Below are 13,994 nucleotides of genomic sequence, written 5' to 3' on the forward strand. Positions count from 1 at the left end.
TCGCAGCCGCCCCCACCCCCAAGAATATAGGTGGTGGGCGATCAGCCTTTATCCCTGCTTGTTCTGGCAGTTTCCCCCACTGTGGCTCTGCATTTAAAAGGCTGAACCGGCACACAGGCTGTCTCATCTTCTGTCCCCGCTCTGGGGATTGGTCTCTCTCCCATCTTCCCTCCCGTGCCGCTCTGCATTTAAAAGGCTGAACCAGCCTGTGTGCCCGCTTTTTACAAAGCTTTTTCAATGCAGAGCGGCAGGGTGTGGGAGGGCAGTTAACCAAGTAACCAACAGAAATTTTGGTGGTTACACCATAACCAAATTACTCACTCTTTAACATCCCCTATAGAATTCCCTTACATGTATGGTAATAAGCTATAACAGCATAAGCATCTTTATACCTGTGTAACTGCATCAACCCTGTGGGAGCGGCACTACTTTAACTAGTCCCACTTAGTTATGGCAATATATATTTTTTTAAATTAGAGAAGCTCTTAGTTTAAGGGTTGAATTTTTCAGTCCTTCATTTTACATTAGCATCTTGCCAGGAGTCTGAGGGCTTTCACTTCATTAGCATCTGCAACTATGTAAAGATTTTCTTGGTATCTGACATACATGCACACACTGGTAATATTTGCCTGTGCTTGTCTCTTCCTGTTGGTGGAATAGAAGCTGTGAGTTTAGCAAAACCAAGTAAATAAATCCCCTGCAGTAGTAGGGAGTGGGGAGCATCTGCCTAATTTTAATAATCAACAGGCCTCACTTAGCCACTGCTGCTTTAATTGTCTGAGACATGGAGTCAGCACTTACGTCTGGAACTGGCTGGGTGGCTATGAAGGGTTATGTTTACTAAAGTCAAGGTAAGTTTGGAGGGGACTGTTTCCTCTAAGGGATTTGGTAAAGCCCCTTCATACTTGGTGGGAGCTTATCTCAGAGGGGCTTTTCTGCTGGTTCGGTGCAGGACTACTCCCATTCTACTGGTGGCCTCTTGAATGCTGTTTCAGGAGAGCAGCTTTTCACTCATCCACTGTTGAGTTTTCTGTTTCCAAACCTGTGCGGAATCTGAAGCTCCCCCTTTGCTCCAGGGTTAGCGAGCCATCCAGTCAGCTGTGTGAGACAGACGGCCACCAGGCCATAAAAGTTAAGTGCGGTGTCATGACGGGGGGGGACAAATGCACCTCATTACCCACTAGCGAACCAGCAATGCGAAAACTGCTGAGAAGTATTTTACAAGCAGCAGAGACACCATTTGAACAGTGTCAATTGGTTTCCTTTTCACAAGGCCCATGATCGTTTCGCAACATCTTTCCCCTGAATGGTGAAGAGGATGGATAAGACAAAGAAAGACTTGACAAACTCTCTGGGGAGGAGCCTCTATTCTCCTCATTCCAACATCCAGGCTCAGGTCTTGGACCCTAGCCCAGGAACAAGCTCTTCCACAACAGAGAGCACGTACAGGGGAACCAACAGGAAATACCCAATGGTCAAACAAAAGGGATTTTACTCGAATGTCCTCTATCCAGGAGCCGCAACTCTCTTGGGGGTAAGTGCAAAGAGCCTCCTCTTTCTTCATCTTTTCTGCTAGAGTCACAGATCACCCTGCCAGTAAGCCTCCATGGGAAAAGCAGACAATCTGCCAGGCTTGCTCATGTGCAGTGTAGGATGACACCCACCAATCACAGAGCGCCTTGCTGTTCTTTTCTCTTGCCCCAAATTATTCCCTTTTTACTCCTCCCGTGGTTTGTCTCTTCACCCAGTCTCCTCTGCGCAAGGCAGGGAGCTCCGGGGGCCCCATTTCAGATTTTGTGTGTGTGTCACAGGGAAGAACTTTAGCTAGAATGTTCCTGTCAGATAAGAATTTTTAATTCCCAGATAAAGAAAGAAAATTAAATAAATATTAGACCCAATTTGCTCTCATACTAACATGTTCTGACATCTTGTGTCAGTCCACGTAAGGGATTCTGGTTAGGTTTAATATGTTAATGTCTATTCTTAACTCTTGAATGCAACAATTAAAACAAGTGTAGAAAAATCTAGATTACTTTCTATCACTTTTTTTCCAATTCGTGGTGCTTGGAATAGATCATTTTAAAGTTCTGGAAACATTTTAGTAGGGCAAGACCCCTGTAAATTTATACTGCACCTCGCTGGGGTCCTAGAGGTATTAACTTTAAACAGCAGTGACATGGATACTGTCAAATCACCGTCATAATATTGCCAACCCCAAATGTCCCAAAATCATGACTCAGGCTCATCAAAAATCATGAGATTGGCTTTAAAAATAATGGGATTATTTTAAAATAATAGATTTGATGCTCTTTTTATTTACATTCTATTTCAGCCTCTACAGTGAACTGGGGTCAAATTTTGAATCTTTCTGAACAGCCACAAAGGCCAGAAACTTCATTTCTCTTTGAGAATGAAGGATGAAATCATCGTAGGTATATACACTTAACTCCAGGAGCTGGGGCTGTACGGAAAACAAGAATTCTGATGGATATTTTGGAGCATAGGCTTTCTTGGGCAAAGACCTGCTTCTTCAGACACGTGAGCGGTTCTTTGCCCACAAAAGCTTATGCTCCAAAATATCTGCTAGTCTGTAAGGTGCCACAGGACTTCTTGTTGTTTTTGAAGGTACAGACTAACTCGGCTACCTCTCTGATAATAATTCTAATGAGACTCATGACAAAATCATGAGAGCTGGCAACACTGTTTAGGTGAGCTTTCGTGGGACAGACCCACTTCTTCAGACCATAGCCAGACCAGAACAGGCTCAATATTTAAGGCACAGAGAACCAAAAACAGTAATCAAGGTTGACAAATCAGAAAAAAATTATCAAGGTGAATGAATCAGAGAGTAGAGGAGCGGCAGGTGGGGGAGTCAAGAATTAGATTAAGCCAAGTATGCAAAAGAGCTACTATAATGACCCAGAAAATTCGCTTCCCGGTTCGAACCACATGTTAATGTGTTGAATTTGAATATAAAAGAGAGTTCAGCAGCCTCTCTTTCAAGACTGTTGTGAAAATTCCTCTTCAGTAAGATGCAGACTTTTAAGGCATTAACAGAATGGCCCACTCCATTAAAATGTTGGTTGGCCGGTTTGTAGATCAGGAGTGTTTTTATGTCTGTTTTGTGCCCATTAACTCTTTGTCTAAGAGAGTTTGAAGTGTGTCCAATGTACAAAGCATCTGGGCATTGTTGGCACATGATGGCATGTGTGATGTTAGTTGAGGAACATGAGAATGTGCCTGTGATTCTGTGAATAACCTGGTTAGGTCCAGGGATGGTATCTCCAGAATAGATATGTGGACAAAGCTAGGAGCGGCCTTTGTTGCAAGGATGCAAGTTCCAGGACTGGTGTTCCTGCGGTATAGACTGTGGTTGTGGGTGAGAATCCTCATAAGGTTGGGAGGTTGTCTGTAGGAGAGAACAGGCCTGTCACCCAGAGCCTTCTAGCATGGCTTTCTCTCTATTACTATTTCATGTTTAAAGTTGAGAAAAAAAAATTGAGACTTTTCAGGGCCACCGCAGGTGGGAAAGGAAAATAAATGGCACAAGAGCTCTGGGCAGCTCTTCCCCTTGAAAAAAAGTTGGAGGACCAAATCTTCTAGAGGTCAGTCAAGTAAAATTATTGTCATCAGTGCCCCCACTCATAGACATTAACATTGCAGTGAACATGTGGTACCAATTGAGGTCAATAACTATACACTTCATACTTAAATATCTGAGCCATCTTAACCTGAATTACATGTCCCACCTGCACTGGCTGTGTGACTACATTTCCCCACTAGGTGCCTTTGAAAAACTGGCCTTCAGCTTGTGTCCCCAAGGGGGACCGAATAGCAGCTGTGAAAAATTGGGACTGGGATGGAGGGTAGTAAGCACCTATATAAGACAAAGCCCTCAAAATTGCAACAGCCCCTATAAAATGGGGACATCTGGTCACCATAACGTGTCCCTCAGTGCCCTGTCTGTGCAATGGGGGTAACAGCACTGCTCTACCTCACCGAGGGGCTGTGGTGTCAGGTGCTCAGATGTTACGTGTTGGGCACATATCATTGCTATCCTGAGGCTTTGACCCCATCTTTTCACCTGCCCCACTCATGCCTCCCTCTTTTCTGTACTCGAACTTGGCTCAGAAGGCTTCAGTGCTTTCCTGCCGACAAAGCGAAACTGCAGAAGTGCTGACAAAAAGTATTCATGCCCACCTGCTTTTAGTGACAGGGTTGCGGCAACATGGTTAAACGATTGGTGATACTCTCCCCAGTGATACTCTTATGTGCTGGATTTGTAGGATGTGTGTGCTGGTCCCAGCGTGTACAAGAATTTACTCAGACAGGCTGATCTTGAGCAACATACGCCAAAAGGTAAATGCACTGGAAAGAATAATGCCTGTGGCTGTAGGCATGTTGGGAATTGAGGCCTTAAAGGGTTAATGTTGATAGCGCTAGGCATGCTGGGAAATTAGTGCTTCAGCTGATTGCTTTAGGCTAGATGGAATCACTTGGGAATTATGGGGTGATGTGAACCAAATCAGCAGAATTATCCCCTTCTTGAGCAGCAAGTGATTTACTAAGTGTCAGGGCATACTTGGTCCCTGTGATGTCCATGAAGCTTTTGGGTCCATTCCTAATCTTGTAGCTACACCTGTGAGGTACCGTGGGAAGAATAACATGACTGATATTGCTACGAATACGCTTTCCTTCTCGGGTGCATTGTGCTTGCCAATCCATGGTCATAGACATAACCAAAGGCAGTGGAATGTGTCCGTTACTGCTGTGGCTGGTGCAGGACTTGGTCAGACAGGAAATGCACCCTCCTTTTATGACCTGGAGTCCAGCTCCGTATTCACTATAAAACAGAACTTAGCGCATTTTACAAAAGGATCTGCCATTCCCTTCCCATTTGCAAATGCTGCACATACCCTGAAGGTTGGAGTATGGCCAGAGAGACTGGCTATGGGGGGATCTTTCTTTCCCCAAAGCCTGACAGACCCCCAGGACACAGTCTGGTTAATTGAACTGTAGGCTGGAGAGAGATGGCAGCTGTATACCACCTTAGTGTGTGTGACAGGGTCAGGCCAGAGGGCTACAGAAGAGTGATAGGAAAGAAATATATGAGTCGTAGATTAAATAGGTCCCTGTTCCTAGAGTAGACCAGCAAGGGCTAATCCATACCCAGGAGGAATCTGCTAAAATCAGTTGGGGCAATCAAGCCACTTAAAACACTTGGAGCCAGGCTAATTAGGACCCTGGGCCAATGAAAAACCAGCCGAGACTGGTTTTTCAAAAGGCTCCTCTTCTGTTGGCTCAGTATTATGTGAGGAGTGGAGGAGATAAGGAGCTGTGGAGATTCTGAGAGGGGCAGTTACAAAGGGAAGAGCCTGTAGTAAGGAAGGTACTAGGGACCACTGTGGGGAAGTGGCCCAGGGAAATCTTTGCTGTCAGGCAGCTGAGATTTGAAACGTTGCAGGCAGCTGCTATCACAGGGTCCCTGGGCTGGAGCCCAGAGTAGAGGACAGGTCTGGGTCCCCTCCCATCCATTCTGTCATTCCCTATACAGCATAGGAGAAGGACTGATATTGATAGCGGGGTTTGTCCTGCCTGAATCTCGTGGAGGGGCAGCAGAGAATATGGAATTTGGTCTCCCCTCTTTTCCTGATGCTGGCCAATGATGAGAGTAGCTCATCAAACAGTGAGCGGGTGGCTAAACTGCGAGCTGTTGTGAGCCTCTGAGGCAAATAATCCACCAAAAAGCATGGGACCCACCAAGCGAAAGGAGGAGTTTTGTCACAGTGCTTTAGCTATGGTATTTACTGCCATGAATAAAGGAAAAGAACTTCATCCACAAATTACTCTTAACAAAACCACCTCATTGCTAACATGTGGAGACAGATCTTTATTTACCACATACTAGTCATGTAATGCAGGAAAAATCCGGCAGTAAGTATAAATTCTGATGACACGCTACAGATTGACATAAATAACTGATAATGCACAAAGTCTGCAATGAATAGCTTCATAGATTTCAATGAAGCAGAATGCCACAGTTGGAATAATAGCATTTATTGACAATAAATGTGTAAACCAGGACAGTTCTGTGACATAACCAGCCAAGATTTGTGCAGGGTTAACGATATTCTGTTCAAACTTCTGTGCTTTATCGACTCTGCAGTAAAAGCAGATCTTCAAAAATATCATAAACTAGCTGTTCATATGGACAGGTCATGATTCTGTACAATATTTGATAGTGATATGAATAAAAAGGAAATTAAATATATAAAGTAGGTTCCTTAGGATTAGTCTCCATTAGTAAAATGGTCTTTTCGTACAAAGTCAATGGATTCTGATCCTGAAATAACATTGACATTAGCATTTTTGTCTTCAGTGAAAGCAGTAGGTGCTCAGTGCCTTGTGGAATTGGTTTCAAAGGCTGCAACCCTGCAAACTGCTCTGCAGAATTGCTTTGATGTCTGTGCCGCTCTGTATTGACATTAAGATCCAAGTAGACAGAGCAAGTTGCTGCCCCACATTATTAACAGCCTTAATCATGTCCAGGTGTCCAGTTAAAGGCCCCAAATTTCAAGATTCTCCTTGGCCAGCATGCAAGTTTCTTAAGTAAGAGATTAAAAGAGCCCACACTCCCTCAAAGTCCTTCATCTTATTTTTAGCTCTGTAGTAGGTTCTCTCCTGGGGGAAGATGATCTAGCATCTAGCAACCAATTACTTATTTCAGGTAAAACAACTAATTCCCAGTTGTTGCAATTCTTTTATTTTCAGCTATACTTGGATGTAAACATTTGTGTTTTATTTAACGTTATCTAAGATGGCTTTTCTTTGGGCCAAAGTCTTGGAGACCTTTATACCCTTAGAGCATCATTCCTACTGAAGACAATAGGCTGAAGTCCTGAGGTTGTTAAGTCAGTTTATATTGAGTCCTTAATCAAACTTCTGTTGAAGTGAATGGAAATTTTGCCGGAGCAAAAACTGAGGTTTGCCTGAATAAAACATGAAGAAGCACATCGGAATTTAGTGGTTATCTGACTTGCTCTCTGTCTAGATGTAGATGCTCCTTGTCATCATAGTATCTGAGTGCCTCACCGTGATTAATGAATCTTATCTTCACAAAATCCCCGTAGGGTTTCTCCAGTTCTTCTCCATTTTACACATGGGGAGCTGAGGCACTGGGTAGATTAAGCGTCTTGTCCAGCTCTCCTGAGTCCCAGTCCAAAGCCCTGTCCACGAGCCACCTGTTTTATAGTAATTCTTAATGCACAGTATTGCTGTCACTGAGCCCAGAGTGGTGTTTGGGTATTATACTAACGCAATAACATGTATAAGCATACAACAAAAGAAAGCAAGGGAGAAAATAAGGTCGGCTTCCACTCATCAGGACAACCTGACTCAGGATCTGCTTGACTGCTCCAGTTCCCCCATGTAGTACAGTCATTCCGACTCTTGCAGAATGTGCGTGTGTTCAACTCAAGAGGTGGTGTAAATTTGTGTGTAAGTGCATGGGATCGTAACAACATTGTTTGTGAATTTAGGACTTTGCTTGTGGTTTTTTTTTTTTAATGTCAGTCACAACATTTGAGACTCCTGAGAACATTGAGTCTTACCTGGAGAAGCAAGCGATTGGACCAACCACCGAGATCCTGGCCAAATCAGACTTCCCATTGCAAGCATTCAAGCCAAAGGTGCAGCTGTGCTTTCAGGGGCTGCCAGGACAGTGCCCACGGAAGATTGTGATAGAGAGGTAACCTCAAGAAAGGCGGCAAATTGGTAGTTGTTGTATACATCTAATAGCTACACGATCACTGGGTATGAATTCTGCTCTGAAGATGAGAAGGTGCTATGTGGATAACGATGCGAGAATGATAGCGTTTTATTGTAGGGTTTAACTTTACCTCTTGACACCTCTCTGTTGACCTAGGTTGCATAGAGAGAGGATCACCTTTTTGACAGAGTGAATTAAAGTTTGGGTGCTTTGTAGATGTTGGATATGGGAAAGACCTCTGAGATCAGCCAGCCCACCTCTGATAATGCAGGAGTGATCCCTAGAATCCATGCCTGAGGATGGAATTTTCATAGTGCTTGGCTTTGGCCTAATTCGGCCTCTGCTGTGGTCAATGGTAGAACTCCCACTCAAGTCACTGGTACAGAGTGAGGTCCAAACTGAGCACTTTAGGGAATCCCACCCATAATTCGGTGTTCAGTGTAAATATTCCATCCATCTGTTCTGCCTTCCAGGCAGTATCCAACTGTAATGGCACAGGTGCTGTATTGAACCTGTAGTTACTGGAACAGATATCCTTCCCAGGAGCAGATTCAAAGACAATTGAATAATCACAGTTCACATAACTTCACAAAGCATACCATTCAATCTCATTAACTCTGAACTAGGAAGCGACGGCTATATCTCAAACTCGATATTGCTCAGCTCTTAGCCGATGAGGGGATAGATTCTAATCAGCTGATGCCCAGGCACCAAGATCCTGACAATATGCCAACCATTGAGCAAAAGAGAGATCCTCTCTTTCCCATCTACCTCCCTTTGCAGGTAAGCAAGCAGCCTCAGAACTGACACCTGTCTTACTGCTGATGCTCTCTGGACTCACTCAAAATGTCAGGGCATGTGATGGCTACTTTTGATTTAGTAAGTAACAAAGATAAGCAGAATAGAATAGAATAGAAGCCCTGTGGGGCCGGGAATCTGGAGGATTCAATGTTGCATGGGACTGAAAGTTAATGAGTGCCCACAGCTTGTAAGTTAATGAGCGCCCACGGTTTTCATTAGAGTCCATGGGATTTGAAAGCGCTCAGCATCTTGCAGGGCTGGTCCAAAGATGGTGGTTTAGGCTTTTTAAATACTGCTGTTACAGAAATTCAGATTTCCTTCTGGATAAAATGTTGGTGGCATTGGTTGCTTGAGACTTCTCCAGTTGAGAATCTTTTCCTCATTCTTTACTCCCTGGAAGGGCGTCTAGATGCCACTCTTGGAAGTAAGTTCTTCATGTGGCAGCACATTATGTGGTTTCTGCACCTTTGCTGTTTTTCTCTCATTATATAAAATTCAGGGAGTGTGTTTCTTTTCCTCTCATGAACTTCTGTGCCATGTTGTTATCTTCTTCCCCAAGCAGGGATTCATTTCCATTGCTCACACTCTCTTGCCTACGTAGATATTTGATGATGAAGAGTATGATTGCCGGACTCCGGAAGAGTGGCTCTTGTTGGGGTTGGAGCCAGGATTTCAAGACAGAAAACCAGTTCCCGGAAGAGCACTTTTACCTACAGATGATCTACTGGGACACGGTAAAGCATGAATGAGCTGTAGTTCAGGTGCTCTACATGATTACACTCGGCCAATGACACTTACGGAGTCATTGCAATAGAATGGCTAATATTTGGAAAGGAACTTTCCAACTCAGATGAATGTAATGCTGTTGAATGGAACAGAGAGGATTGAGTCACAGTGAGTACTTGGGTAATCTGCTGTAGTCATTAGAGTAGGGGACTAAGAGTCAGGAGAATTGAGTTCTTTTCTCAGATCTGCCACGCATCTGGTGGATCTTGTTTGTAAAAGTAGCCTCTGATTTGGAGCCACATTTCTGTGCCTAGACATAATTGCTGGCTAATTTTATAGTTCTTAAATATTTATCTCTCTGTTCAAACCTGCAAGTCAAGTAGTTAGAAGTTTAGCAATGAAACATGTCTGTATTTGCGTATGAGTGCAAAACTGGAGCTCAAGTTTAAGCCCTTCTGAAAAGTGGAGCCACTGTGTTGTGTGATCCAGTCCTGGTGTCCAGAATTTAAACAATGGGAAGGGTTTACAGAGCACGTGTCGGGAAGTGATTACATGCATGATTATTTGGCATGGTTGTCCTGGGGGACTTTATTTTACTTTTTTAAGGAAAACCTTTAGTTCAGAGCAGCTGAGGTTGACCCTATGGGACATACACCAATGAAGACATACACCAAGAAGCAACCTCAGTTCACTTATTTTGATTGCGAAATCTCCCCTGCCACAAGACCTTGTGGCTACGTCTACGCTAGCCCAAAACTTTGAAATGGCCATTTTTATTAATGAAGGGCTGAAGTACATATTCAGCGCCTCCTTAGCATGCGGATAGCGCTAAGGGGATTTCGAAATTGGTAGGGTCCTTTCGAAAAGGGCCCCTGTCTGGATGAGCCGCGCGGCAGCGAGCTGTGGCAATTTGCAAGTGCCGCGACTGCCCGCATGCTAATGAGGTGCTGAATATGTATTTCAGCACTTCATTAGTAATTGTTGAAATTGTTATTTGCATGGCCATTTCGAAGTTTTGGGCTAACGTAGACATGGCCTGTGAGAATCAACTAAACCCTCTTTTAGAACCTCAAAGCCTAAAAATGGCCATACTGAGTCAGACCAATGGCCCAGTGTCCTCTGTTTCATTGGTCAGTGCCAAATGCATCAGAGGATGAACAAAACACATTACTATCATCTAATCAGTGCCAGCACCTAGCAATCAGAAGTTTAGGACACCCAGAACATAGGGCTATATTTATGACCAGGTTGGCTCGTGGTCTGTCCTCCATGAACTTTTCTAAGTCTTTTTTGACCTAGTTATATTTTTGGCCTTCCCAGCATGCCCTGATAATGAGTCCCACAGATTGACTGTGCATTGTGGGAAGTATTTCCTTATATCTGTTTTAAATCTGTTGCCTTTTAAATTCACTCAGTGACCCTAGGTCTGGTGTTACATGAAGGGGTAAATAACACTTCCTTATTCGCTTTCTCCACACCCTTCCTGATCTTATGGTCCTCTATCATACCCCTGCTTAATCATCCCTTTTCTAAACTGAACAGTCCCAGGCTTTTTAATCTCTCCTCACATATGAGCTGTTCCATATCCCTAATGATTTTTGTTTCCATACCATGTGCTGCTCCCAATTCTGATGTTGTCTTTTTGAGGTGGGGCAACCAGAACTGAACACCATATTCAAGGTGTGGGTGTATCAGGACTATCTATAGTGGCATTGTGATGTTTTCTTTCTCGTTATCTATCCCTTTCCTAATGAGTTTTAATATTGTCTTAGCTTCTCTTTAAATTGCTGCTGCAATTGAGCAGATTTTTTTTATTTGTGGTATACATATCATGTGAGCCTCTGTAATGGTGTTTTTAAAAAGTTTCTGTGCAGCTAGCAGGCCTTTCACTCCTGTGACTTGTAATGATTATATCTTCCCTCAGAGGATCCCAAAAGCCAGGAGCTGATCTACAAGTGGGTCAGCGTTGGCGTCCTGGATTACGACCAGGAGACAAAACTGTACTTGGTCCATAAGACAAATGAGCGGGGACTGGTGCGTGATGGAGAAGGGAAGCCTATCCTAAACGGAGGAGTGACTTCAGAAGGTGTGTTCAGACTGGGTTCGTGAAGGGATGGGAGATGCTAATTTTCCCATTTGCTTCCTTTTCCTCCACCGTGGTCCTGCATTATGGTAAGACTTGTCCCCTCTTCTTCCCACCATTGAGGAGGGCTGGACATCACTCCTCCTGGAACCAGTGCCATTTGGGGGGTGTTGCAGGGGTATTTGAAGTGCACATCATTTGCAGCAGTTGAGGATGCTACCACTCCAGCACCCAGCCACCGCCAACCCAGACCTGAACTCTGATCCCTCATTTGTCAGCCTCTTGTGCTGCCATTCCCCCGTCTGCCTGACCCCGATTGTGCAGTCAACCTAGTGGCTACAATAAATAGGGAATTTGCTTTCCGTAGTCGCTATCGATCCCTTCATGAAGAGCTTTGGATGTGTTACTCATATCTCTCCTTCTTTGCTCCCAGGGAGAGCCCCTCTTCTGCCCTGTCAGTACTGGGTACCACGAATCTGTCTGCTGTTTCTCGCAGAAGATCCCCGTGTGTTTGCTCAGCGAGTGGTGTCTGCCAGTGCCCTGCGAAAGAAAACTCAGGCACTGTTGCGGTACAATCTGTATGTGGACTGCATGCCTGTGGATGGGCTGCGGAGCATTGATGAGAAGAGCCTGGCTAGAATGAAGCAGCTGGCAATGAGCACTTCGCACCTGAGAAAGGAGATGAGGTGAGGGGCCCGGGGGCGGGGGGGGAGTGGAGGAGAGGCTGGATCAGGCTTATTGAAAGCCTCAGACAATGGCTGTGTTTTAGTGTATTGTCCTGGATGTCTCTAGTGGTACAGCATAGCCTTGTCTAATGCTTGAGATGGAAACGGCACGCTTTCAGTTACAGGCACTGGAAGCAGCTTCCACAACACGGGTTGTCAGTGGTTTCCACGTGAGTCTCTGGATCACCAGCTCTTTAACTGCTTCCTGCTGGCTGACAAAGAGCTGTCCAGCTGTCTAACACCAGCTCCCTGTGTGGCTGCTCATCACATGAAAAGAAAGAGGTTAAAAGAAAGGGAGCATGTGAAATCAAATAGATGAGGGAAGGAGCAGCTTGGGGACAAATGAGGAGAGGGGTCCCTAAGGCAGGATGGCAAAGGGGGCAGTTGTCCCCAAGCCCGGCATTTCAGAGAGGCCTGGCACTCCAACCTCTTACTGCCGCTGCCCAAGTTGCAGTGATGGAGATTCAGGCCCCTTTGAAACACTGCAGAGCACTGTGCTACCATTCTGTGTGCAGCTCTGAGGGAGCATGGGGAGAGCGGGAGCAGAGCTGACTGCCCTAAGCCCCACCCCTTTCACCCTTGGTCCCACCCCTTCCAGGAGCAGGGAGTCAGGCCCCCCTCCCACTTTGCCCCTGGGCCCATGGTGATTGTCAATGCTGCTGTCTAAGGCCATGTCTACACTAGCCCCAAACTTCGAAATGGCCACGCAAGTGGCCATTTCGAAGTTTACTAATGAAGCGCTGAAATGCATATTCAGCGCTTCATTAGCATGCGGGCGGCTGCAGCACTTCGAAATTGACGCACCTCGCCGCCGCGCAGCTCGTCCAGACGGGGCTCCTTTTCTAAAGGACCCTGCCTAATTCCAAGTCCCCTTATTCCCATCTGCTCCTGGGAATAAGGGGACTTCAAAGTAGGCGGGGTCCTTTCGAAAAAGAGCCCAGTCGGGACAAGCCACGTGGTGGCGAGGTGCGTCAATTTCGAAGTGGCGCGGCCGCTCGCATGCTAATGAAGCGCTGAATATGCATTTCAGCGCTTCATTAGTAAACTTCGAAATGGCCATTTGCGTGGCCATTTCGAAGTTTGGGGCTAATGTAGACGTAGCCTAAGACAGTTTCTTTGCTGAGATGCAGCCTAGGCAAGGGAAAAGTTTTGAAGTCCCTGGGCTTGCTGAATCACCCACTAGTCATGGTATTGCCTTTGGTCCCTTGGAATGACCCACCGCTTAAACCCCCTTCAGAAAGAGGTGGCTGTGTAATCTAGCTGCAGCTGAGATTGGTAGGTAAAGTCTCTGTTTATGAACAGCTTTCTCCAGCCCCATAGGCTGTCTCTCTTCCGCCTTTCCATTACTTTTCTCCTCACATCCCTCCAGTCCATACTTTATTTCCCTGCCACTTTGTTCTGTACCAGTCATTCAGATATGATGATCCTCATCAGCTGCTAGCAGTACAAGCAGAACAGAATGATAAGGAGACAGCTTAGTAACTGGATGGCAAGGCAGAGAGAGAAAAAGGAGTGCAAGTCATGACTTCCAGCCTGATCCTCTCTCAGATTTACATCCCATCCCCTTGGGTGGAGCAAGTTTGCAGTGTCACTCCTTCATCCTGTGGCTATATACAACTCTCTGCAGGTTCAGCTGCTCTAACCTGGCACCCTTGGGACCTGACTGGTGCCGAATGAGAGAATCATAGGAGAGTAGGACTGGAAGGGACCTCGAGAGGCCATCAAGTCCAGCCCCCTGCCCTCATGGCAGGACCAAGCACTTTCTAGACCATCCCTGAAAGCCATCTATCTAACCTCTTCTTAAATATCTCCAGTGATGGAGATTCTACCACCTCCCTTGGCAATTCGTTCCAGTGTTTGATCACCCTGACAGTTAGGAACTTTTTCCTAA

At 45.4% G+C, this 13,994-nt stretch overlaps 1 protein-coding gene across 1 annotated transcript in view; it reads left to right on the top strand.

Moving 5' to 3' along the window:
• Positions 1 to 1,307: 1,307 nt before the first annotated feature.
• The window catches only part of DNAH1 (dynein axonemal heavy chain 1), a 124,977-nt gene continuing 112,290 nt past the window's right edge, over positions 1,308 to 13,994 (top strand). Inside the window, exons 1-7 of the mRNA XM_075005859.1 lie at positions 1,308 to 1,534; positions 4,287 to 4,359; positions 7,573 to 7,747; positions 8,395 to 8,551; positions 9,171 to 9,303; positions 11,220 to 11,381; positions 11,812 to 12,064. Of these exons, the coding sequence (XP_074861960.1) occupies positions 1,319 to 1,534; positions 4,287 to 4,359; positions 7,573 to 7,747; positions 8,395 to 8,551; positions 9,171 to 9,303; positions 11,220 to 11,381; positions 11,812 to 12,064 (1,169 nt within the window). The 5' untranslated portion in view covers positions 1,308 to 1,318. The remainder of the gene's footprint in view (positions 1,535 to 4,286; positions 4,360 to 7,572; positions 7,748 to 8,394; positions 8,552 to 9,170; positions 9,304 to 11,219; positions 11,382 to 11,811; positions 12,065 to 13,994) is intronic.

This window comes from Carettochelys insculpta, chromosome 11 (genome assembly GCF_033958435.1).
Source record: "Carettochelys insculpta isolate YL-2023 chromosome 11, ASM3395843v1, whole genome shotgun sequence".
Lineage (NCBI taxonomy): Eukaryota > Metazoa > Chordata > Testudines > Carettochelyidae > Carettochelys > Carettochelys insculpta.